At 39.2% G+C, this 23,842-nt stretch overlaps 1 protein-coding gene across 5 annotated transcripts in view; it reads left to right on the forward strand.

Annotated features, from left to right (window-relative positions):
* Positions 1-23,842, forward strand: part of MORC4 (MORC family CW-type zinc finger 4) — a 73,581-nt gene that overhangs the window by 37,254 nt on the left and 12,485 nt on the right. For all 5 annotated transcript variants that reach the window (XM_036017057.1, XM_028522606.2, XM_028522607.2 and 2 more), the window contains 4 exons: positions 1,248-1,376; positions 19,668-19,736; positions 20,150-20,201; positions 21,587-21,762. In XM_036017057.1, coding sequence (XP_035872950.1) covers positions 1,248-1,376; positions 19,668-19,736; positions 20,150-20,201; positions 21,587-21,762 — 426 coding nt within the window. The remainder of the gene's footprint in view (positions 1-1,247; positions 1,377-19,667; positions 19,737-20,149; positions 20,202-21,586; positions 21,763-23,842) is intronic.

Below are 23,842 nucleotides of genomic sequence, written 5' to 3' on the forward strand. Positions count from 1 at the left end.
AAGCTTAGAGCTTAGCAGTTAGGCTGGAGCAGCCTGGAGCTATGAGATAGGAAGCTGTATACCCAAAAGTATGTATGAATTCTCTGTTAAAACAGTTTTAAACAAGAAGAGGATATTGTATTTGAGTGGTAGAATTATGAGTGTCTTTTTATACCTTTCTGTATTTTCTAGCTTTTTTTCTATAATGAGCTGATACTACTATTAAAATTAGAAAAAAACACTACCTATAAAGATAAGAAACATACTGAACTAAGACACAAAAAATCACATCACTCTATTAATATGTCTAGTATAAGAGCAATATAAATGTAACACATGAAAGCAGCCTTAGGCTAAATTATGTTTTTAAATGGGTCCTAGGCTCCCCTCTACCCTCTTTCTGTGTCTTTTCTCCAGCCTTTCCCCTTCCCACTCCCTTCACACCTTAGATGCTAACTATTTCTGTTATACATGGACCGCCTTCTTTCACAAAGAAACAAATTTTCTTTAAGGTGAAGGTGACTGGATACGCTTCCTGGGCAAGAGTGGGGAGTGGGAGAGGGTATATGTATTAAGAGTAGTACTCTGGAAGAATTTATTTAATAATTTAACCCAATTGTTGGGCTGGTGCCACCATTTCTAGTTATAAAATTTAATCAAATTTACATTACTCTTTAAGATTAACTTTGAGAATGTAAGCCTAATAAAATTTTGATTAAAGTATACACAAAGACTGATTTTAAAAGGAAAAAAAGAAGCGATTCTGTAGGAAAATGGAGAGGGGAAAGTTTTGATGATGATTCTTCAATGACTCCCACAAATGCATTTTAAACTTACCATAGGATTGCATAGAATCAAATAAAATGATTCTGTGGGTTTTATATCTTGGAGATATATATTATATATATTATATATTATATATATTATACACACACATATAATTTTTGTTAATTCATTTTAGAGTTAAAATTATTTTCTTGCTTACTTAGATCAAGAGATTCTAGGATAAATATCATTGACCTCCATAAATAATGGTAGCTCACCATGTTAATATTTTTCACTACTTTTCATATCCATATCTGGCATAGTTCTATCATTTTTTTCTGTGAAGTTCAAGATATATACATTTTAGACACCTAGACTGTAATAGCTATAACACATTTCATATATAAAATAGTGTTATTTCACTTTTGGGTGTGCCTTTCTAATGTAAGACACAGTACAAAGCTAGGATACACACAGTGATACTTCTGTTTTCCTTCATTCAGGAAGATTCCTGACCAGACGTGGGTACAGTGTGATGAGTGTCTTAAATGGAGGAAGCTTCCTGGCAAGGTTGATCCATCTACATTACCTGCAAGATGGTTTTGTTACTATAATTCCCATCCAAAGTACAGGTAAGCATAGGACTCAGTATTGTGCCAGAAATAATTCCTGATTTCTCTCTACATTCTAAAACATTTTTCCTCTCAAGTCCATACTCTTTAGCCTGGAATTCCAGCCTCTGTGCCAACTGGTCCCACCCTCCCTATCCAGCTTTATTTTTCATTTATCATAACACAAGCCCTATGCTTTAGCCAAGCCTGTGGCTTCACTATTCTCCACACATACCATACTTATTTCCTCCTCCATGACTTCATAATGTCATTCCACTTCCTTATAATGATTTTATGCATTCCATCTGCCTATCTAAATTGTATCCATCTGGGATCCTTAAGTATTTAGTGTAATATGTCTCCTGTTGACAACAGTTTACAGTATTTTACTCTGGGTTCCTGTGGTATTTAATTCTTGACATTTGTTCACATAATATCTTGTAATTTTACAGTGTGTTTCATATGTATGTACTTGGGCTCTTCAAGAGATTATAAGCTATTCGAGAACAAGGGCTTTACCCTTTGATCAAGGTGATGGATTTCTTCATATGCTTCCTATACCTGAATCTCTTATAGTACCTACTGTACATAAAATGTTGTTTGTTTACATGTCTGTCTTTTTTTCTCATTTTCACTAGAGCACACCCCACGCCTCACCCATCCCTGCCTCCCACCCTCAAACCTACCCTCTTTGGTGTGTCCATGTATCATTTATACATGTTCCTTGATGGCCCTACCTGTATTATCCCTTACTACCCCTCTCCCCCCTCCTCTCTGGTTACTGGCACTTTGTTCTTATTTCAATGTCTCTGGTTATATTTTGCTTGCTTGCTTGTTTTGTTGATTAGGTTCCACTTATAGGTGAGATCATATGGTATTTTTCTTTTACCACTTGGAATACTTCACTTAGCATAATGCTCTCTAGTTCCATCCATGCTGTTGCGAAGGATAGGAGCTCCTTTCTTTCTTCTGTGTAGTATTCCATTGTGTAAATGTACCACAGTTTTTTGATCCACTCATTTACTGATGGGCACCTGGGCTGCTTCCAGCACTTGGGTATTGTAAATTGTGCTGCTATGAACATTGGGGTGCATAGGTTCTTTTGAATTGGTGTTACAGGATCCTTAGGGTATAATCCCAACAGTGATATTGCTGGGTCAAAAGGCAGTTCCATTTTTAGTTTTCTGAGGAAATTCCACATTGTTTTCCACAGTGGCTGCACCAGCCTGCTTTCCCACCAGCAGTGCACTAGGGCTCCCTTTTCTCCAAATCCTCTCCAACAGTTGTTTGTTGAATTGTTTATGGTGGCCATTCTCACTGGTGTGAAATGGTATATCACTGTGGTTTTAATTTGCATCTCTCTGATGGCTAGTGATGCTGAGCATCTTTTCATATGTCTCTGTGCCCTCTGTATGTCCTCCTTGGAGAAGTGCCTGTTCAGGTCCTTTGCCTGTTTTTTAATTGGGTGGTTTGTCTTCCTAGAGAAGTCGTGTGAGTTCTTTATATATTTTGGAGATGCAACCCTTGTCCAAGGTATCATTTGCAAAAATGTTTTCCCATACAGTTGGTTCTCCTTTCATTTTAATGCTGTTTTCTTTAGCCATGCAGAAGCTTTTTGCATGAGGTTCTTTTTGTGTATTCTTTCCCTTATGTCCCTTGCTCTAGGAGACATATCCATGAAAATATTGCTGTGTGGAATATCTGAGATTTTCCTGCCTATGCTCTTCTCTAAGACTTTTATGGTATCACGACTTATATTTAAGTCTTTTATCCACCTTGAATTTATTTTTTTGTATGGTGTAAGTTGGTGGTTGAGTTTCATTTTTTTGCATGTAGCTGTTCAGCTCTCCCAACACCATTTGTTGAAGAGGCTATTTTTACTCCATTATATACTCTTCTGCCCCCTTGTTGAATATTAATTCACCATAGAGACTTGGGTTTATTTCTTGGCTCTCTATTCTGTTCCATTGGTTTATCTGTCTGTTCTTATGCCAGTACCACACTATTTGATTACAGTGGGCTTATAATACAGTTTGATATCAGGTATTGTGATCCCTCCTATTTTGTTCTTCTTTCTCAAAATTGCTACAGCTATTCAAGGTCATTTACAGTTCCATATAAATTTTTGAAATGTTTGATCTGTGTCTTTGAAATATGTCATTGGCATTTTAATAGGGATTGTGTTGAATCTATAAATTGCTTTGGGTAGTATGGACATTTTGATGATGTTAATTCTTGCAATCCATGAATGTGGTATATGCTGCCATTTTTTGTGTCTTTTCTAATTCTTCTCTTCACTGTTGTATAGTTTTCTGAGTACAGGTCTTTCACCCCTTGGTTAGGTTTATTCCCAGGTACTTTATTTATTTTTTTTTGGTGGAATAGCAAATGGATGATTTCTTGTGACTTCTAATTCTTATCTTTTGTTGTTGTTGTATAAAAATGCCTTTGATTTCTGAATATTGAGTTTGAACCCTGCTCTTTTGGCAAATTTACTCACTAGGTCAAGTAGTTTTTTGGTAGACTCTGTAGGATTTTCTCTGTACGCTATCATATCATCTGCAAACAATGACAGTTGTGTTTCCTCTTTTTCAGTTTGGATACCTTTTATTTCCTTTTCTTCTTCAATTGCCATGGCTAGGACTTCCAATACTATGTTGAATAGAAATGGTGAAAGTAGACAACCTTGCCTTGTTCCTGATCTTAGTGGGAAAGTTTTTAGTTTTGCCCGTTGAATATGATGTTGGCTGTAGGTCTTTTGTATGTGGCCTTTATTATGTTGAGGAATGCTCCCTCTATTCCCACTTTCCTGAGTGTTTTGATCATAAATGGGTGCTATACCTTATCAAATGCTTTTTCCTCATTTATTGATATGATCATGTGATTTTTGTCTTTCCTTTTGTTTATGTGATGTATTATGTTTATTGGTTTGCAAATGTTCTACCATCCTTGCATCTGGGGATGAATCCCACTTGATCATGGTGTATGCTTTTTTCAAATGTATTGCTGGGTGCCTTTTGCCAATACTTTGTTGAGGATTTTAGCATCTATGTTCATCAGCAATATTGACCTGTAGTTTTCTTTCTTTGTTGTGTCTCTATATTGTTTTGGGATTAGGATGATGCTGGCTTCATAAAAAGAGTTTGGGAGTCTTCCATCATTTTGGATTTTTTGGAGTAGTCTGAGAAGGATACGGGTTAGCTCTTCCTTAAATGTTTTGTAAAATACTCCTGTGAAACTGTCCCATCCAGGGCTTTTGTGTGCCAGGGGTTGTGGAGGATACTGGCCAGCAGTATCCATCTCGGCTGCAGGTGTTCGTCAAAATATGCTAAAAACATACACAGAGACAACCAGGTCCTGTGGGAGAATTGGGACAGAATGGCCACTCCTCACGTGAGGAGTGCCTAGTGTCCATACCCAAGCAGATTTTTATTGAGAAAACAGACGTAGTTTATGGATTCACAGTCTGGCAGAAAAGATCAAAAGATGTAAACAACTTGCAAAGGTGGGGGCAGCACTCCTGCTGAGAATCCGGGGAAGGTTTGGGATTTTTAACATATGAAAGAGGTACAGGTTCCAAAAGTTTCCTGCCTGTGTTTTTAAATTCCAAGATAATAACATTCTCCAGCAAACAGATCTCACAGGATCTTGCATATTCTATGTCCCAGGCCTGATTACCCTGGGGGTCCACCGTTTCTAGTCTGGGCTGTTTTGCCCCTGCAGGTCTCAGAAGACAAAGGCAGCCAGGAGACTTGGATTTCTCATATCCAAGAGCAAAGACTCAGGCTTTGACAAAGCCAAAGGGGGCAGGGGTTGATGTCTGATCACCCCTTCATTTCTACAGCCCCATGAGTCTTGTCTCTGTCATTCCTTCATAAACGTGTCTGTCTTAGATTCATTCTCTATCCAGGAGAATTGTTACCCATCATTGACTGCCGTTCAAGCCAGGGAAATAAGTTTTGTCTCCTTCAGTGGCTCCTGGTCCGGAGGTCTTTCACTTAGCCTAAGTCACGGGGGGTTACAGCTTCCTGAGACCAGGCAGGGCAGTTCCCCAACAGGGAGTTTTCTGTTTACTGCTTCAATTTCATTTTATTGGTCTGTTCAGGCTTTCTGTTTCTTCTTCATTCAGTTCTGTGAGATTATATTTTTCTAACAATTTGTTCATTTCACCCAGGTTTCCAAATTTCTTGGCTTACAGTTGTATGTAGTAATTTCTTAAAATCCTTTGTATCTCTGTGGTATCAGTTGTAATTATTCCTCTTTCATTTCTGATTTTGTTTATTTGTGTCCTCTCTTTTTTTTCTTGATGAGTCTGCTTAAGGGCTTGTGAATTTTGTTTATCTTTTGAAAGAACCAGCTCCTGGATTTATTGATCCTTTGGATTGTGCTTTTTAGTCTCTATGTCATTTAATTCTTCCTTGATCTTGGTTATTTCCTTCCTTCTACTTGCTCTGGGCTTTGTTTTTGTTTTTCCTACAGTTCTTATAGATGTAAGGTTAGGTTGTTTGTTTGGAATGTTTCTAACCTTTTTAGGTGGGCCTGTGTCGCTATGAACTTCCCTCTCAGGACTGCCTTGGCTGTGTCCCATAAGTTTTGGACTGTTGTGTGTTCATTTTCAATTTTTTCCAGGTACATTTTGATTTTTTCTTTGATGTCATTCATAACCCATTCATTGTTTAATAGCACGATATTCAACTTCTATGAATTTGAGTGTTTTTGAGTTTTTTTCCTTGAGGTTGGTTTCCAGTTTTAGGCCCTTGTGGTCTCAGAAGATGCTTGATATGATTTCAATTTTCTTGAATTTTCTGAGGCTTTTTCGTGTCCTATTAAGTGGTCTATCTTTGAAAATGTTCCATGTGCACGTGAAAAGAATGTGTATTTTGTTTCTTTGGGATGAAAGCTTCTATATATATATATATATATATATATATATATATAATCAGTTAAGTTTATTTGATGTATGGCATTGTATAGTGCTGCAGCATTTTTGTTGATATTTTGTTTGAAAAACTATCCATTTTTGACAGTGGTGTGTTAAAATCCATTACTGGAAGTGTGTTGGTATCTGTATCCTTGAAGTCCTCTATGATTTCCTTTATGTATTTGGTTGCTCCTGTGTTGGGTGCATATATGTTTACAATGTTTATGTCTTCTTGATGGATTCTTCCCTGAGTATTATCAAGTGTACTACAGTGTCTCTTTTTATGGCTTTTGTTTTGAAGTCTATTTTGTCTGATATAAGTATTGCAACTCTGGCTTTTTTTTCCTGTCCATTTGCTTGGATTATTTTTTTCCAACCCTTCACTTTCTGTCTGTGTAGGTCTTTTGTCCTGAAGTGGGTCTCTTGTAGGCAGCGTATGTATTGGTCATGTTTTCTTATCCATTCAGCTACTCTATATCTTTGATTGGAACATTTAATCCATTATCATTTAAGGTTATTGTTGATAGGTATTTATTCATTTTCCCCCTTTGTACCTGTGTTCCTCTCTTTCTCACTCTCTTCCTTCCTTTTCTTATAATAGTCCCTTTAGCATATCTTGCAGTGCTGATTTTGTTGGAGGTGTATTCTTTCAGCCTTCTTTTGTCTGGGAAACTCCTTACTTTTCCTTCCATTTTAATTCAGAGCCTCACTGGGTAGAGTAGTCTTTGTTGCAGGCCTATGGATTTCATGACTGGGAATATTTTTGCCATTCTCTCCTGTCCTGTAATGTGTGTGTTGAGAAAACTTCTACTAGCCTTATCAGAGCTCCACTGTATGTTGCTTCTTGTTTCTCTTTTGCTGCTTTTAAGATTTTCTCTTGGACTTTTAACTTGGCATTTTAATTATGATGTGTCTTGGAGCAGACCACTTTAGATTCACCTTGATCGGGACGTGCTGTGCTTCCTGAACTTGCATGTTTTTTCCCCTCTCCAAATTTGGAAAGTTTTCCATCTTTATTTTTTTAAAGAGGTTTTCTATCCCTTGCTCTTTTTCGTTTCCTTCTAGTATTTCTATGATTTGAATGTTGTTGCATTTTGTGTTGTTTTGAAGTTCCCTTAAGCTATCTTCATATTTTTTAGTCTTTTTTCCTGCAGCTGCTGTACCTGCATGTTTCTTTCTACCTTGTCTTCTAGCTCACTAATTCATTCTTCTGCTTCATCCAGTCAGCTTGTAATTCCTTCTCGTGTGTTTTTTTATTTCAGAAATTGTATTCTTCATTTCTTCTTGGTTCTTTCTCTTTTTTTTGAAATATTTTCTTTATTTTTAGGCAGAGGGGGAGGGAGGAAGAAAGAAAGGGAGAGAAACATCAATGTGTGGTTGCCTCTTGCATATCCCCTACTGGGGACCTGGCCTGCAACCCAGGCATGTGCCCTGACTGGGAATTGAACCAGCAACCCTTTCATTTTCAGGTTGGAGCTCAATCCACTGAGCCACACCAGCAGGGATTGGTTCCTGTTCATAGTTTCTATTTCCTTTCTCTTTCTTTTCTTAAAATTATTTTATTGTTGTTCAATTACAGTTGTCTGCATTTTCTCCCCACCACTCCCCCTCATTCCAGACAAACCCACCTTCCTGCCTTGCTTCCACCCTCTCCCTTGGTTTTGTCCATATGTCCTTTATAGTAGTTCCTGAAAACCCTTCTCCCCACTGTCTTCTTACCCCTCCCCTCTGGCTATTGTTAGATTGTTGTTAATTTCAATGTCTCTGGTTATATTTTGTTTGCTTTTTCTTTTGTTGATTATGTTCCACTTAAAGGTGAGATCATATGGTATTTTTCCTTCACCAACTGGCTTATTTCACTTAGCATATATGCTCTATTTTTTCATACTATTGTTGTTCTTACTCAGTTCCTTGTAGTTGTATGTGAGTTTCTTGAGCATCTTTATAACCATTCTTTTGAATTCTGATAGATTGTATGCCTCCATTTTATTTACCTCTTTTAGTGGGAAGTCTTCTATTCTTTTTGATTGCAAGTTCTTCCTTTGTCTCCCCATTTTAGGTGACTGTTTTTGTTTGTTTCTGTGCTTCCTGATGCTCTGCTTTCCTAGCTGTCTTTGTAGGGTGAACTTATATGGTAGAAGTTCTATGGAATTCAGTGGTGTGGTCTCTTTGATCTCCTTGTCTGGATACTCTAGGGTTGTCCTTTCTTCCATTTGTGTGGGCTCTTTTGTTATACTTGGGTTTTACCTGTTGGTGGTTCCTTTGTTGAGGGGTTCTCACCTCCAGCAGGTTTACTAGTGTTCACAACTCTCACCTTATCTTGTGTGTGATCAGTGGCAGGGGGGAGGTGAAATGGAATAAGATAGAAGGAGAGTGTTCTATGGGATTTACAGTACCAACAAGCACAGAATAGACAGGAGATCCTTTGGAGAAGTACAGTGATTACTGTGATATTTCACCCGCCTAGCCACTCTTTATAAAAAGCGAGAGAGGCCCTGGCTAGCGTGGCTTGGTACATTGAGTGCCACCCTGCAAATTAAAGGTTCACCATTTTGATTTCCAACCTAGGGCAAATGCCTGAGTTGCAGGCCTGGTCCCTAGTAGGGGACAGGCGAGAGGCAACCACACACTGATATTTCTCTCCTTCTCTCTCTCTCTCTTCCCCTCCCTCTCTCTTTTTTTTTACAAATAAAGTTTTTTTATGTTATTTTAATTATTATTCAAGTATAGTTTTCTCCCTTTTACTCCCATTCCAGCCCACCCACCCAACCCTCCACACTTCCCTCCCATTATCAGCCTCCCCCTAGCTTTTGTCCATGTGTCCTTTAAATTTGTTCCTGTAAACCCTTCCCATTCTCCCCTGAAATTCCCTCTACTCTCCCCTCTGGTCACTGTCAGTCTGTCCCCTATTTCAGTGTCTTTGGTTATATTTTGCTTGTTTCTTTGTTTTCTTGTTTAGGTTCCTGTTAAAGGTGAGATCATATGGTATTTGTCTTTCACTGCCTGGCTTCTTTTGCTTAGCATAATGCTTTCAACCTCCATCCATGCTGTTGCAAAGGGTAGGAGCTCCTTCTTTCTTTCTGCTGCATAGAATTCCATTGTGTAAATGTACCATACTTTTTTGATCCATTCATTTACTGATGGGCAGCTAGGTTGCTTCCAGCACCTAGCTATTGTAAATTGTGCTGCTGTGAACATCGGGGTGCAAAGGTTCTTTTGAATTGGTGTTTTAGGGTTCTTAGAATATAGTCCCAGCAATGGAATTGCAAGGTCAAAAGGCAGATCCATTTTTAGTTTTCTGAGGAAGTCCCATACTGCTTTCCATAGTGGTTGTATCAGTCTGCAGTCCCACCAACAGTGCACTAGGATCCTTTTTTCTCCACAACCTCTCCAACACTTGTTGTTTGTTGCTTTGTTTATGATGGCCATTCTGACTGGTGTGAAGTGGTATCTCATTGTGGTTCTAATTGGCATCTCTCTGATAGCTAGAGATATTAAACATTGTTTCATGTGTCTTTGGATCTTCTGTATGTCCTCCTTGGAGAAGTGTCTGTTCAAGTCCTTTGCCCATTTTTTAATTAGGTTACTTGTCTTCTTAGAATGGAGTCGTGTAAGTTCTTTATATATTTTGGAGATTAAACCCTTGTCTGAGGTATCATTGGCAAATATGTTTTCCCATGCAGTTGGTTCTCTTTTTATTTTGATACTGTTCTCTTTAGCTGTGCAAAAGCTTTTAATTTTGATGAGGTCCCATTTGTTTACCCTTTCCTTTATGCCCCATGCTCTAGGGGACATGTCAGTAAAAAAGTTTCTGTGTGAAATATCTGAGATTTTCCTACCTATGTTCTCCTCTAGGACTTTAATGGTGTCACGGTTAATATTTAAGTCTTTTATCCACCTTGAATTTATTTTTGTATATGGTGTAAGTTGGTGCTCAAGTTTCATTTTTTTGCACGTGGCTGTCCAGTTGTCCCAACACCATTTGTTGAAGAGGCTATTTTTATTCCATTTTATGTTGCTGCCTCCTTCGTCAAATATTAATTGACCATAGAGACTTGGGTTTATTTCTGGGCTCTCTGTTCTGTTCTATTGGTCCATGTGCCTGTTTTTATGCCAGTACCAGGCTGTTTTGATTACAGAGGCCTTGTAATCAAGGCTTGTAGTATAGTTTAGTGCCAGTTATTGTGATCCCTCCTACTTTACACTTCTTTCTCAAAATTGCAGCAGCTATTCGGGGTCGTTTATGGCTCCATATAAATTTTTGAAGTGTTTGTTCTGTGTCTGTGAAATAAGCCATTGGTACTTTAGTAGGTATTGCATTGATTGTGTAAATTACTTTGGGTAGTATGGACATTTTGATGATATTAATTCTTCCAATCCATGAACACGGTATACGTTTCCATTTGTTTGTGTCTTCCTTGATTTCTTTCCTCAGTATTATGTAGTTTTCTGAATACAGGTCTTTTACCTCTTTGGTTAGGTTTATTCCTAGGTATTTTGTTTTTCTTTTTGGTATTTCAAATGGGATTTTTTTCTTGATTTCTGCTTCTGCTGTTTCATTGTTGGTGTACAGAAATGCCTTTGATTTCTGGATATTGACTTTGTATCCCGCTGTTTTGCCAAATTCTTTTATTAGGTCAAGCAGTTTTTTGGTGGAGTCTAGGATTTTCTATGTGCACTATCATGTCATCTGCAAACAGTGACAGTTTTGTTTCCTCCTTTCCGATTTGGATGCCTGTTATTTCTTTTTCTTGTCTGATTACTGTGGATAAAACTTCCAGTACTATATTGAATAGAAGTGGTAAGCGTGGACAGCCTTCTCTTGTTCCTGATCTTAGTGGAAAAGATTTTTAATTTTTGCCCATTGAGTATGATGTTGGCTGTAGGTCTCTCATATATGGCCTTTATTATGTTGAGGAATGCTCCCTCCATTCCCACTTTGCTGAGTATTCTTATCGTAAATGGGGGCTGTGCCTTATCAAATGCTTTTTCTGCATCTTTTGATATGATCATGTGGTTTTTGTCTTTGCTTTTGTTTACGTGATGTATTACATTTACTGATTTGCGAATGTTGTGCCATCCTTGCATCCCTGGAATGAATCCCACTGGGTCATGGTGTATGATCTTTTTAATGTACTGTTGGGTGTGGTTTGCCAGTATTTTGTTGAGGATTTTTGCATCAATGTTCATCAGAGATATTGGCCTGAAGTTTTCTTTCTTTGTTGTGTCTTTATCTGCTTTTGGAATTAGGATGATGTTGGCCTCATAAAAAGAGTTTGGGAGTCTTCCAACTTTTTGGATTTTTTGGAAAAGTCTGTGAAGGATAGGGGTTAGTTCTTCCTTAAATGCTTTGTAGAATCCTCCTGTGAAACCATCTGGTCCAGGCCTTTTTTGTGTTGGGAGTTTTTTGATTACTGCTTCAATTTCTTTTGCTGTTACTGGTTTGTTCAGGCTTTCTACTTCTTTCCCACTGAGTTTTGGAAGATTATCTTTTTCTACAAATTTGTCCATTTCACCCAGGTTTTCCAATTTCTTGGCATACTGTTCTTCGTAGTAATTTCTTACAATACTTTGTATTTCTGTGGTATCTGTTGTAATCTCTCCTCTTTCAATTCTGATTGTGTTTATTGGGGTTTTCTCTCTTTTTTTCTTGATGAGTCTGCTTAAAGGCTTGTCCCTTTTGTTTGTCTTTTCAAAGAAGCAGGTCTTGGATTCATTGATCCTTAGACTTGTGCTTTTAGTCTCTATGTCATTTAATTCTGCTCTGATCTTGGTTATTTCCTTCCTTCTGCTTGCTGTGGGCTGTCCTGTTGTTGTTCCTGGAGTTCTTGTAGACTAGGGTGAGGTTGTTTGTTTGGATTGTTTCTAACTTTTTTAGGTGGGCCTATATCACTATGAACTTCCCTCTGAGGACTGCCTTGGCTGTGTCCCATAAGTTCTGGATTGTTGTGAGTTCGTTTTCATTTGTTTCTAGAATCCTTTTGATTTCTTCCCTAATATCATTCTTCACCCATTCATTGTTTAATAGCATGCTATTGAATCTCCATGATTTTGAGTGTTTTGGTTTTTTTTCCTTGAGGTTGGTTCCTATTTTCAGTCCCTTGTGATCCGAGAAAATGTTTGGTATGATTTCAACGTTTTTGAAATTGTGGAGGCTTGTTTTGTGTCCTATCATGTGGTCAATCTTTGAAAATGTTCCATGTACATTTAAAAAGAATGTGTATTTAGCTTCTTTGGGATGGAGGGTTCTGTATATATCAGTAAAGCCCATTTCATACAGGGTATTTTTCAATGCCACAATATCTTTGTTGATATTTTGTTTGGAAGATCTGTCCATTTTTGATAGTGGGGTGTTAAAATCCCCCACAATAATTGTGTTGCTGTCCCTATCTTTCTTGAAGTCCTGTAAGATTTTCTTTATGTATTTGGGTGCTCCTATGTTGGTTGCATGTATATTTACAATATTTAGGTCTTCTAGGTGGATTCTTTCCTTGAGTGTTATGAAATGACCTTCTGGGTCTCTCTTTATGGTCTTTTTTTGGAAGTCTATTTTGTCAGATATGAGTATTGCTACCCCGGCTTTTTTTTTCCTGTCCATTTTCTTGGAAAATTTGTTTCCAGCCCTTGACTTCCAGCCTGTGCAGGTCTTTTATCCTGAGGTGGGTCTCTTGTAGGCAGCATATGTGTGGTTCATGTTTTCTCATCCAGTCAGGTATTCTGTGTCTTTTGATTGGAGCATTTAATCCATTTACATTTACGGTTATTATTTATAGGTACTTATTCATTGCCTTTTATGTATGTGTGTTCCTCTCTCACTCTCTCTTTTCCTTTCTTTCCTTAAAGCAGTCCCTTTAGCATCTCTTGCAGAGCTGGTTTAGTGGAGGTGTATTCTTTAGACTTCTTTTGTCTGCGAAGCTTCTTATATGGCCTTCTATATTGATTGAAAGCCTTGCTGGGTAAAGTAGCCTTGGTTGCAGACCTCTGGTTCTCATTACCTGGAACATTTCTTGCCATTGTCTTCTGGCTTAGAGTGTTTCCATTGAGAAGTCAGCTCTTACCCTTATTGGGGCTCCCTTGTATGTTACTTCCTGTTTCTCCCTCACTGCCTTTAAGATTCTCTCTTTTTCTTGAAGTTTTGCCATTTTAATTATGATGTGTCTTGAGGTGGGTCTCTTTGGGTTCCTCTTGATTGGGACTCTTTGTGCTTCCTGTATTTGTGTGACTTTTTCTTTCATCAAATTAGGGAAGTTTTCCATCATTGCTTTTTCAAATAGGTTTTCTATCCCTCGCTTTTCTTCTTCTCCTTCTGGTATCCCTATTATGTGGATATTATTACGTTTCATATTGTCTTGCATTTCTCTTAATCCCTCTTCCTTCTTTCCGAGCCTCTTTTCCTTTTCTTGCTCTTTCTGGGTGTTTTCTTCTACTTTGTCCTCTAGCTTGCTGATCCGATCTTCTGCTTCATCCATCCTGCTTTTCATTCCTTCTACTGTGTTCTTCAGTTCAGAAATTGCAGTCTTCATTTCCTCTTGGCCCTTGTTGAGAGTTTCTATTTCCTTTTTTATGCTGATGTAGTTTTCAGGGAGTTCATTGTAGCTTCCCTGTAGTTTCTGGTAGCTCAATGTGAGCTCATTGAGCTTCCTGACGATCATTGCTTTGAACTCAATATCTGATAGTTGAATTGCCTCTATTTCATTTAGCATTCTTTCTGAGGCTTCCTCCTTTCCTTTCATTTGGGGATTGTTTCTTTGTCTTCCCATTGTTTGTGAGACTCTTCTTGTTAGCCTCAGCTTCTTAAATTTATCTCTTCTGACTCCCTGGGTTCGTGGTGTGAACTTTTTTAGTAGGATAGCAGTGAGTTTCAGTGGTGCAGTTTCGTTGATCTCCTCAGCTCACTGGTCTTGGGCTGTCATTTAAGTTGACTTTGTGTTTGCCTTTGGGTTTTGATTGTTGTTGAGTATTTCTTTGGTGGTTCCTTCCCACCAGCTGCTTAAATGAGGGTCACTCTGTCCACCACCTCCTGTATTTTGTTGTGCTGGTGAGGGCAAATTGTGTTGAAGTTGGTTCTTCCATGTGTATAAGTTTAAAGAATTCTCTCTTGCTCTTGTTCAGTTGTTTGTATTGGGTACTGTCTCTACTGTTTAGTTGCATTTACAGATAGGTCCTGGATGAGGTTTGTGTGGTTACTACTTCCTCCTTCACCTTCTTCTGTTGTTATCTGTTACTGGTTCCTTTGTTGTTGGGTTTCCTCTTCCAATGTGTATCCTGGTGTTCACCTCCTCCACCTATTCTTTTTTGTCATCAGTTGGAAGGGGGAGGCAAAATGGTTTAAGACAGCACCAGTGAATTCTATGATATTTACAGTAGTAGCAAGAAGGGAAGAGATAGGAGATCCTTTGACTATGTATAGTGTTAACTGTGATCTTCCACCCAGCTAGCTGATTTTTAGAAAGGATGGAAAGAAGATAAGACTCTTGTTGGAGAAGGAATGATTGTGAGTTGGATCTATAAAGCAGGGAGGTTGTGGGAGGTCAGATTCTAAGGTAACGTGAGAGTAAAGGATAGTAAATAGGTGTAGTATGTGAGAGAATATAGTTAACCACTACAGTAATAGAGTTCAGGAAACTTTGAAATGGGCTACGATCTGGTCGGGCGGGCGTGTTGTGAAGTAATTACAATTGCATGGAACCGCAATGATTTACAATAATATTATGGCAACAATCATATGACAGAATCTATGAGATCTAGGTAACAAGAATAGGGAGTATACAGAACCTTGAGTAGTGTGCTAATGCGATACAGGTGAGTTAAAGGACAGTAGATTGGCCATACAGTATGGAAAGAGGTATCAGGGGAAAGCTGTCAGATAGTACAATATATCCAGTCTAGCAAAGCAGACTATACAAAAGGAAGAGGGATACAAAAATACTATTAAAAAAGATGTAGGAACACTGGAAAAATAATAATACAAATATGCAATAACTTGCAGGTTCTCTGTAATAGCAGAGTGACATTTATCTCACTGTCCCAGCTCTTGTGATACCCCATCTTGGGTTCAACTTTGGTCTTTTCACAGATCCAGGATTTTGTCTCACTTGTAGGTATTTAGAAAAAATTTTAAAAAGTAAAAATAGAAAAGGCAGACGAAGGAAGGAAGAAGAGATAAAGTTGGAGGACAGGAAAGAGGAAGGAATAAAACAAGAAATCAGGAAAGAGAGGAAAAAGAAATCAAAAGAGAACAAAAACAATAAAAATTAAAAAATTAAAAATTGTTAAAAAAATATAGAATCAAGTTAAAAAGTCTCTTGGTTTCAAAGTGGCCAAACCGGTTTTTCTTCTCTTGCTGGCTGCAGCAGGCTGAGGGGTGATTGGTCAGTGGAGCTGGCACTGACTCCTCAGCCTTGTGCCCTGGGTGTGGGAATCAGGTCTTTCCCCAGGGTTACTGCTATGGACTGGGGTATGGGGATGCCCTCCCTGTATGCGCGCCCGCGCGCCCTCATGCCCACACACCCTCGGCTGGGTGGCAGTGAGGCTGGAGCGACCGATCACTTTAGGTGAATTCCCCAAAAGTGTCTGTCTATTCACTCCTTCCTGTTGAGAAATTCCTCCTGTTCAAGCCTGCTGCTCCCCACAGTGGCCTGGCTTCTTCTGCTGGCGCCAAACTCTCCAGCCAGACCAGTGACTGTGGGGGTCGGGTCTGCTGCATGACCCAGCCTCTCTGGTGTCCACAGCCTCCAAAGGTGCTCACAGCCCCTGTCTGTTTGCTAGCACCTGGATTCCTCCCAGTGCTACTCAGACCTTGTTTGGCTGGGGAGGTAGCAGTTGTCCTGGCTCTCTCCCAAGGACTCTGTGGCAAACCCAGCAGCGGGCCCTGGGCCTGGGGCTGCAGCCCCCGGACCACACGCTGGTCCCCGGGACCCTACCTTGTTGCAGCACTCTGCTTAGGGTCTGGTTTTTTGGTTCCGCCACAATCCTTGGTCCCTTATTTTCACATGTGCTGAAGTGTGTTGGTTGCTTGCTTCTCTACTCCATAGATCGGTCAGGATTTTCTCCCCTGAGCAGAGGGAAGCCAAATCTGCTCCTTCCTACTCCGAGGCCATCTTAGCCACCCTTTCTTCCCCTCTCTAAAAAAATAAATAAATAAAATATTTTTTAAAAGGTGAAAAAGAGATAAGACTCTTATTAGAAGGCAGAAAGAATATGAGCTGAATCCAGAAAACAGGGCTCATGTTCATGGTTAGATGGTGAGATATAGTAAGAGTAAGGGATAGGAATTAGGCATAATGTGTGAGAGAATAAAGTTAACCACAACAGTAGTAAAGTTCAGGAAGACCAAGATAAGGGAGGGGTGCTATGTAGGATTTACAATAATATGGAACGACAATTATTTACAAAATTATAGGAACAAAAATAATAAGACAAGAAATATATGATCTGAATAAAAAGAATAGAAAGTAAAAGACCTAGAGTAGCATGTTATTGGAATACAAGTGAACTGAGAGAAGAAAAATTAAGATGCACTGTGAAAGGGAGAACAAAGAATACCTGTCAAACAATGGAATTAAACAAACAAACAGAATGAAGAAAACTAAACAGAATGAAGAGAAACAAATAAATAATAAATAAAAATAACTAAAAATAATAAAAATGAAAAATAAAATAGAAATTCTGGAGGATAGCAAAGTGAAATTTGTCTCAGTTTCCCATTTGGCACTAGCCTTCTGATCTCTCTCTGGTTCTTTGGTCCTTTTACAGCTGTAGGATGATTGTCTCACACTTAGAGGGGGGAAAAAGCCTCCTGCTGACATTAAACCTGCCAAGCAAGTTCTGTGTCTTCCTTTTTTCTATGGGTGGGCAGAGGGTAGCTGGGCTTTGCTCTTTTCCTTTCCTGTGGTGTTTCAAGGATGAGGGCTCATTCTGGACTGCAATATTCACAGGTGCCCAGCCTCTAGCCCAGGTCCTCAGAGTGCTGCACTGCACCCACTCTCCATCTGAACCAGGCTGGCACCTTTAAGCCTCCATGTTGTACCACCTGTGAGGTTCACTGATTAGGACCAACTTGCACCCCTCCTTCCTCTTTGCTGGCCTGGGTACTGCACACTCTCAGAGTCCTTTCAGGGTAGTTTAGTTCTCTATGAAATTAAGTCTCTCTGGGGAATGCTAACTCTCTGAGCCCTTGCTGCCCTCCTCTGATCAGTCCATATGGGTGCCCCTCCTCCTCCCTCTTTGCTGGCCCGGCTACTGAGCAGGAGAGATCCTTGCACAGCATCTTCATGCCATTTTTTCTGAGCAAATTTCACAGGGTTGCAGTCTACGTTCTTACCAAGCACCTGGCTTTTCACATAGCCCAACTCTCTGACCAATCCTGAGACTCCCTGGGTCACAGTTAGTCACAGCCCAACACTTCTCCCATCCCTAGGTGTTTGCCTGCTCCCCGATTTCTCTGGTGCTATCCCAGCTAGCGACCAGGGTCCAAGGTGGGGAATGCCCCTGGCTATGCGTCTTCCACTGCATCTTTATCCTCACAGCAACTTCAAGCATCCTGGTCTCTCCTAGGTGGGACTGGCTTCCTTGTTGGGGGAGAGTAGGGAGCTGCAAAGTTAGGATCACTGACCTGGTTCTCCAAAAGTCCTATAGCAGCAGGGACTGGAGCCACAGCTACCAGACTGTAGTCTTAGGCACAGAGCCTGGCAACTTTCCCATCTGCATACAAACTTTCCTAACCCTCAGTTTTTTAATGTCCTCTTCAATTTTTGGCCTCCAAACTTCATCTAAGCTGGGATTCCATTTGCTGTTCACTCTGTTCTTCGGAAGATCAGCTAGGGGTCCTAGTTGGGTGCATTAGCAAGTGGGTTAAGCTCCCACCTACCTTGCCGCCATCTTCCAACTCCCCCTACTGTTTGTCTTCTTAATGCACTGTATGTTCCTTGTAGCACTGAACATCTAGATAGTGCCTGGCATATCCATGAGCATTCATTTCAATTTAACAGATATTTTGTATTTGATTCAGTAGTCACATAGATTTAAAACAATAACTCAGTTTGCTTCATTTCAGCTGAGATGCAATTCCTTTTCTTCTCAGGACAAATGCTGATAAAAAAAAAAGTACCAGGTACTCTCATTCCGAGGAACACAGCCAAGGCCATTCTTCCCTGTCAGGCATGCATCTCCTGAACTCTAAGGGTTCCTATGAAACTTGTAACCAGGGGAGCAATGGGCAGTGGCAGCTCATCCTGGGCTAAGCCCCTGAACCTGTCTCCAGGGCTTTCTTTTTCTCTGACTTTCCATTGAGTCAAAGCAGCCCCACCTAGGATGCTTCTTCTATCCCACATCCTCCCTTCATTTCACTGTTCCCAGCTTTAATAAGAGCACTCTGAAGATTAAAAAAAAGAAAGAAAAAGAAAAAGGGTTACTTAAACAGAGTTTTTTTTTTTTTAGAAAAAAATGTTTTAAATGGAGGAAATTAAGTAAAGAAAATCTAGGTCTGTAATGAGTAAGCATTCCTTCATATTCTCTAGCTGTGCCTAAGCATCTCTCCATGGAGAGCAACTGGGATTATGATTACAATATGGGACTGAGTGCTTAGAAATTTCAATTCTTGAATCCTGTCTCTCCTATGGGTTTACTCTTAATTTAGGAAACATAGCTTTCCAGGATACTTTGCCACCCTATAAAATGGGTATAGGATAGGGTTTCCAGTTATTAGTAATTTGTATTTGTTTCTAGGATTTCTTTTGACCATTTAATGCTTTTTCTAGTACTGCTTTCAATGTTTACTCCTCTAAAAGTCTCTTCCTCATGCTTTACATATAGGAAATACATGTGTATCTTTTCATTTATAGAATCCTCCTTTTTCTTCTCTTTGCTAGTCTTTCCTCTGTTCTTTTTATCATGTAAGCTTCTGTTTCCTTATTGCTGCTTTCTATCATAGCCTTTCATTTTCTTCTTCAGGTGTATTTACCTGGTTTAGGAATTCTCATGCTTCTAGACTGCATCTTGGGAATTACTTTCTTAGTAAATGAGAGGCAAGAGCAATATTCTCTCTGCATGGAATCTCAAGCAAGTCTGTCATGTGCTTGAACTTCACTGTGTAGGAATAGAAATTATGCTTTGTGCTGTCTACCATAATATGAATGTTGTAGCTGTCAAGTACTTTGAATGTCTTGGGAGACAAGTGATGTATATCCCCCAAATAATTAGATGGTGCTATGCCTTGAAATAAGAATTGCTACACATTAACCTACACAGAGATTTTGTAATGTGGTTGGATCTGTGCTTTATAAGGTTAGAGGGTTATTAAACTGCCTTGTCACAATTGTGATAAAGGAAAGGGTAAAAAAAGCAAAGGACATATTTTGTTTCTAAAAGACGATTTCTTCTCTATATTGCAGGAGATGCTCTGTTCCAGAAGAACAAGAACTCACCGATGAAGACCTTTACTTGAACAAAGCAAAGAAACAGTTGAGTATACCTAAAGTGGTATTCTATGTCAGATAGTAGAGGAAGCTGACCCTTCCTAATAGAGCAGGGAGGTTTGAAAGGGATGATTTTTTTTTCTTTTTTGGTTTTTAATGATTTCCTTCCTCACCTCTCTGTTCTCAAACTTATTTATTCTTTCTAATCATGTCCTGAATTTCTCAACTAGTAATTATCTTTAGTCTCTCTTCCTCCCCTCCCCCTCTCTCTTTCAATGGGGCAACCAAAATTGCTCTTTAGTAGCAGAGTTTATGAAGGCAACCTTAGCTTGAATTCAATGAGGCCCACACTATTTCTAATTTGGAAAGAACATTAAAACCTAAATCTACAATTGGAAATCCATTGTAGACTGAGAAATTTCATAAGTAATCTAAATAGCACTTTTATCTTCTCCTAGAGATCAAACTGTTGAGAAGAAGAAGGTGCCAATGGAAAATGAGAACCACCAGGTGAGAGACAGTCCTCTCTCTTCTTTTCCTCACACAAAATTTTCCCTAACAGAGCATATAGGTCGAAGGAAACAGCAGTCTTGAAAGCTGCACAGAAATAATGAACTGTTTATTCTGGTGGTATTTTTTTTTTCATTTGATCTTTTGATTTTTCTTTGATCTGTTGTTGCTGATGTTTAGTTCACCAAAAATAGAAGAGCCAAATCATTTATTTCCAAGATTTGGATTCAGTACTGATTCTGAACAGTGTTAATGTCATCTTCAGTGTAACAGAATGTTCAGGGTTATGTTCCATTCTCATATAGGCTGCTCCTGTTGAGTGTCTGGTTTTCCTCAGTTTTCTTTCTGCGAGGAGTAGACAGGGGTGATTATTCCTCCTTCCTTTTGGGATAATGGGTGGTTCTTTGTACCTTTCCCCCATCCCTGCTTTCAGGCTGGCTGGCTTTATAAAGACTCTGCTGTTTTGAATTTTCAGGAGCACTGTCTCTCGGACATGGTTGCCCAGCTTCGGATGCTGAAGGGTGCAATAAGGTTGGCCATCCTTTCAGGGACACTTCTTTCCTGACAGCCACCATAGCACCCATATCTCTCTCACCCACAACCTTGCCTTTCTGCATGATTTTCCTGTTGATCCTCTTTCTCTGAGATATCTGCTAGTCGCATGTTAGATTCACTTTCCACCCACTCAATCAGGTTAGGTCAGACTGGTGAGGATAGAGGCAATTTAATAGTAATTCTTCTTTTGACAGTCTACTGAGACCCAGGTATATGAATATTCAGGTTTTATGCTCTACTGTCTTGGTTTAATAGTCTGATCTAGAGATTGGAAGATGCCCTGGTACTGCTCTGTCCTCATTCAGTTTGCCTATCCTTTATATTCCTTCATCTTTGTCATTCATACTATTTTCATAAGCTGGCTCTCCTACAAGATCCCAGCTGCATGTCTCTCTGTGTGTGCACTATGAATAAGTGTTAATGTCTTGCATGTGTTTTTCCAAAACCAGCACCGACACATGCTACAATACTTCTTCCTTCCATCTGTACCCTCGTCACAGATCTAAGAAGAGTGAAAATCCAGCCTTAAACTGGATCATAAGAGAGAATTAGACACTGACTAGAGGGCCTGGGTTTATGTTGTGGGTGTGATGACTCTAGAAGCCAATAAGTGAGTTGGGGAGGTATATTGGCTTCCAACTGATAAAGTTATAATTGAATGTGCCTGGGTTCAGTTTTCTAGTGTACATTTCTGTGTGCTAATTGTTCCATGTATGAAACAGTTTCTTTTTATTTGGCCAAGTGTTCTTTCCTAGCATCAGAAGGACAATTCATCCTTTGGTATTTAGTTTGAAATGGGGATTTTTATACATCATATTTTTCTTTGCTAGGTATTCACTAACCCGCTCAATATCCCTACTATTCAAGATATGGATAAATTAAATAATAAAACAATTGTATATGAGGAAATTGATAGCCCTATCCAGCTTCCATCTGTTGGAGAAGAAAGCAAAACACCTGTTTTTCAACTTAAGCCTCTGGATTCCAGTGTTTTTCAGTTTTCCAGGTGGGTAAGAAACATAGTCTCTCTTCAGTAATAAGCCTCAGGGCTTGTTTTCCTGTAAAGTAAGTTGATATGGTTATCATGTTTATGTTTTTACTGAGGCATAGCATGAAATTCAGGATAAATACTATTTTGGGTTGATAGAATTCTGTGTTGCACGTACCCCCAATTATTCAACATTATAACTGCTATTTCAAATCTGTATATCCTTTTAATTTACTTTTATGGGGTGATGATTTGATAAATGCTTTTCTATGAATGATATATTCACATTATGTAGAAAATTATGTAAATGAAACAATAGACACGAACACTCTTTGTAAAGCATAATGTACTATTCAAATGCAAGCTAAACTTATATAGATAAGCATAGTTTCTTTCCTTACGTTTAGGAATATTGAAGTCCTGTGGGTCTCCACAGGCCTAGCACATTTTGGCCACATATAAAAATAACCATTACAGGTTTATGCCTTTAGGACTTCCAGTCAAGATGGAGGCATAGGTAAATACACTTTGAGTCCTTGCACAATCAAAATAAGGGCAACAACAAATTTAACAACAAATAACCAGAACTGCCAGAAAATCGAACTCTATGGAAATATGACAGCCAGGGAGTTAAAGAAGAAACATTTATTCAGACTGATATGAGGAGCAGAGATAGGCAACTGGAGCAGAGAGGCTGCAGCAGGTGGACCGGGCACTCCAACATTTGCATATGGATAAACCAGTAGGAACAACTGGTGAGCGAGACAGACAGCCCAACATAGCTTCCAGCATGGGAAAATAAAACCTCAAAGCCTCTGACCATAAAAATCTGTGAGGATTGTGGTGGTGGGAGAAACTCCCAGCCTCACAGAAGAGTTTATTGGAGAGACCCACAGGGTCCTAGAACATACACAAACCTACCCACCTGGGAATTAGCACCAGAAAGGCTCAATTACTTATGGGTAGCAGGGGAAGTGACTGAAAGCTGGCAACCTGAGCAAGTGGTATTGTTCCTGCTTGGACCCCTCCTCCACATACAGCACTACAAAACAGCAATGTGGGTTGCCCCACCCTGGTGAATACCTAAGGCTCTGCCCCTTACAACATAACAGACATGCCAAGACAAAAAAAAAATATGCCCCAAATGAAATAACAGATCAAAGCTCCAAAAATAGAACTAAGTGATGAAGAGATAGCCAACCTATCAGATGCAGAGTTCAGAACACTTGTGATCAGGATGCTCACAGAAATGGTTAAGTATGGTCACAAAATGGAGGAAAAAGTGAAGGCTATGAAAAGTGAAATGAAGAAAAATAACAGAAGCAACAGTAAAGGGAAGGAAATGGGGACTCAAATCATAGATTTGGAGCAGGAGGAAGAAATACATTCAACCAGAACAGAATGAAGAAACAAGAATTCAAAAAAATGAGGAGAAGCTTGGGAACCTCCAGGACAACTTTAAACATTCCAACATCCAAATCATAGGGGTACCAGAAGGAGAATAGGAAGACTAAGAAATTGAAAACTTATTTGAAAAAATAATTCAGGAGAACTTCTCCAATATAGCAAAGGAAATAGACTTCCAGGAAGTCCAGGAAGCTCAGAGAGTCCCAAAGAAGTTGGACCCAAGGAAACACACACCAAGGCACATCATAATTACATTAGCCAAGGTTAATAATAAGGAGAGAATTTTAAAAGCAGCAAGAGAAAAGGAGACACTTGCCTACAAAGAGTTCCTATGAAACTAGCAGCTGATTTCTCAAAAGAAACCGTAGAGGCAAGAAGGAGCTGGAAAGAAGTATTTGAAGTCATGATAGGCACGGACCTACATCCAAGATTACTCTATCCAGTAAAACTATCATTTAGAATGGAAGGGCAGATAAAGTGCTTCCCAGATAAGGTGAAATTAAAAGAGTTCATCATCATCAAACTGTCATTATTTGAAATGTTAGAGGGACTATGCTAAGAAAAAGAAGATAAAAATATGAACAGTGTGAGAACAAACCACTATCAACAACCAAACCTAAAAAAAAGCAAACTAAGCAAACAACTAGAACAGTAACAGAATCACAGAAATGCAGATTACATGGAGGGTTAT

Source organism: Phyllostomus discolor, chromosome X, assembly GCF_004126475.2.
Source record: "Phyllostomus discolor isolate MPI-MPIP mPhyDis1 chromosome X, mPhyDis1.pri.v3, whole genome shotgun sequence".
In the NCBI taxonomy this organism is placed as follows: domain Eukaryota; kingdom Metazoa; phylum Chordata; class Mammalia; order Chiroptera; family Phyllostomidae; genus Phyllostomus; species Phyllostomus discolor.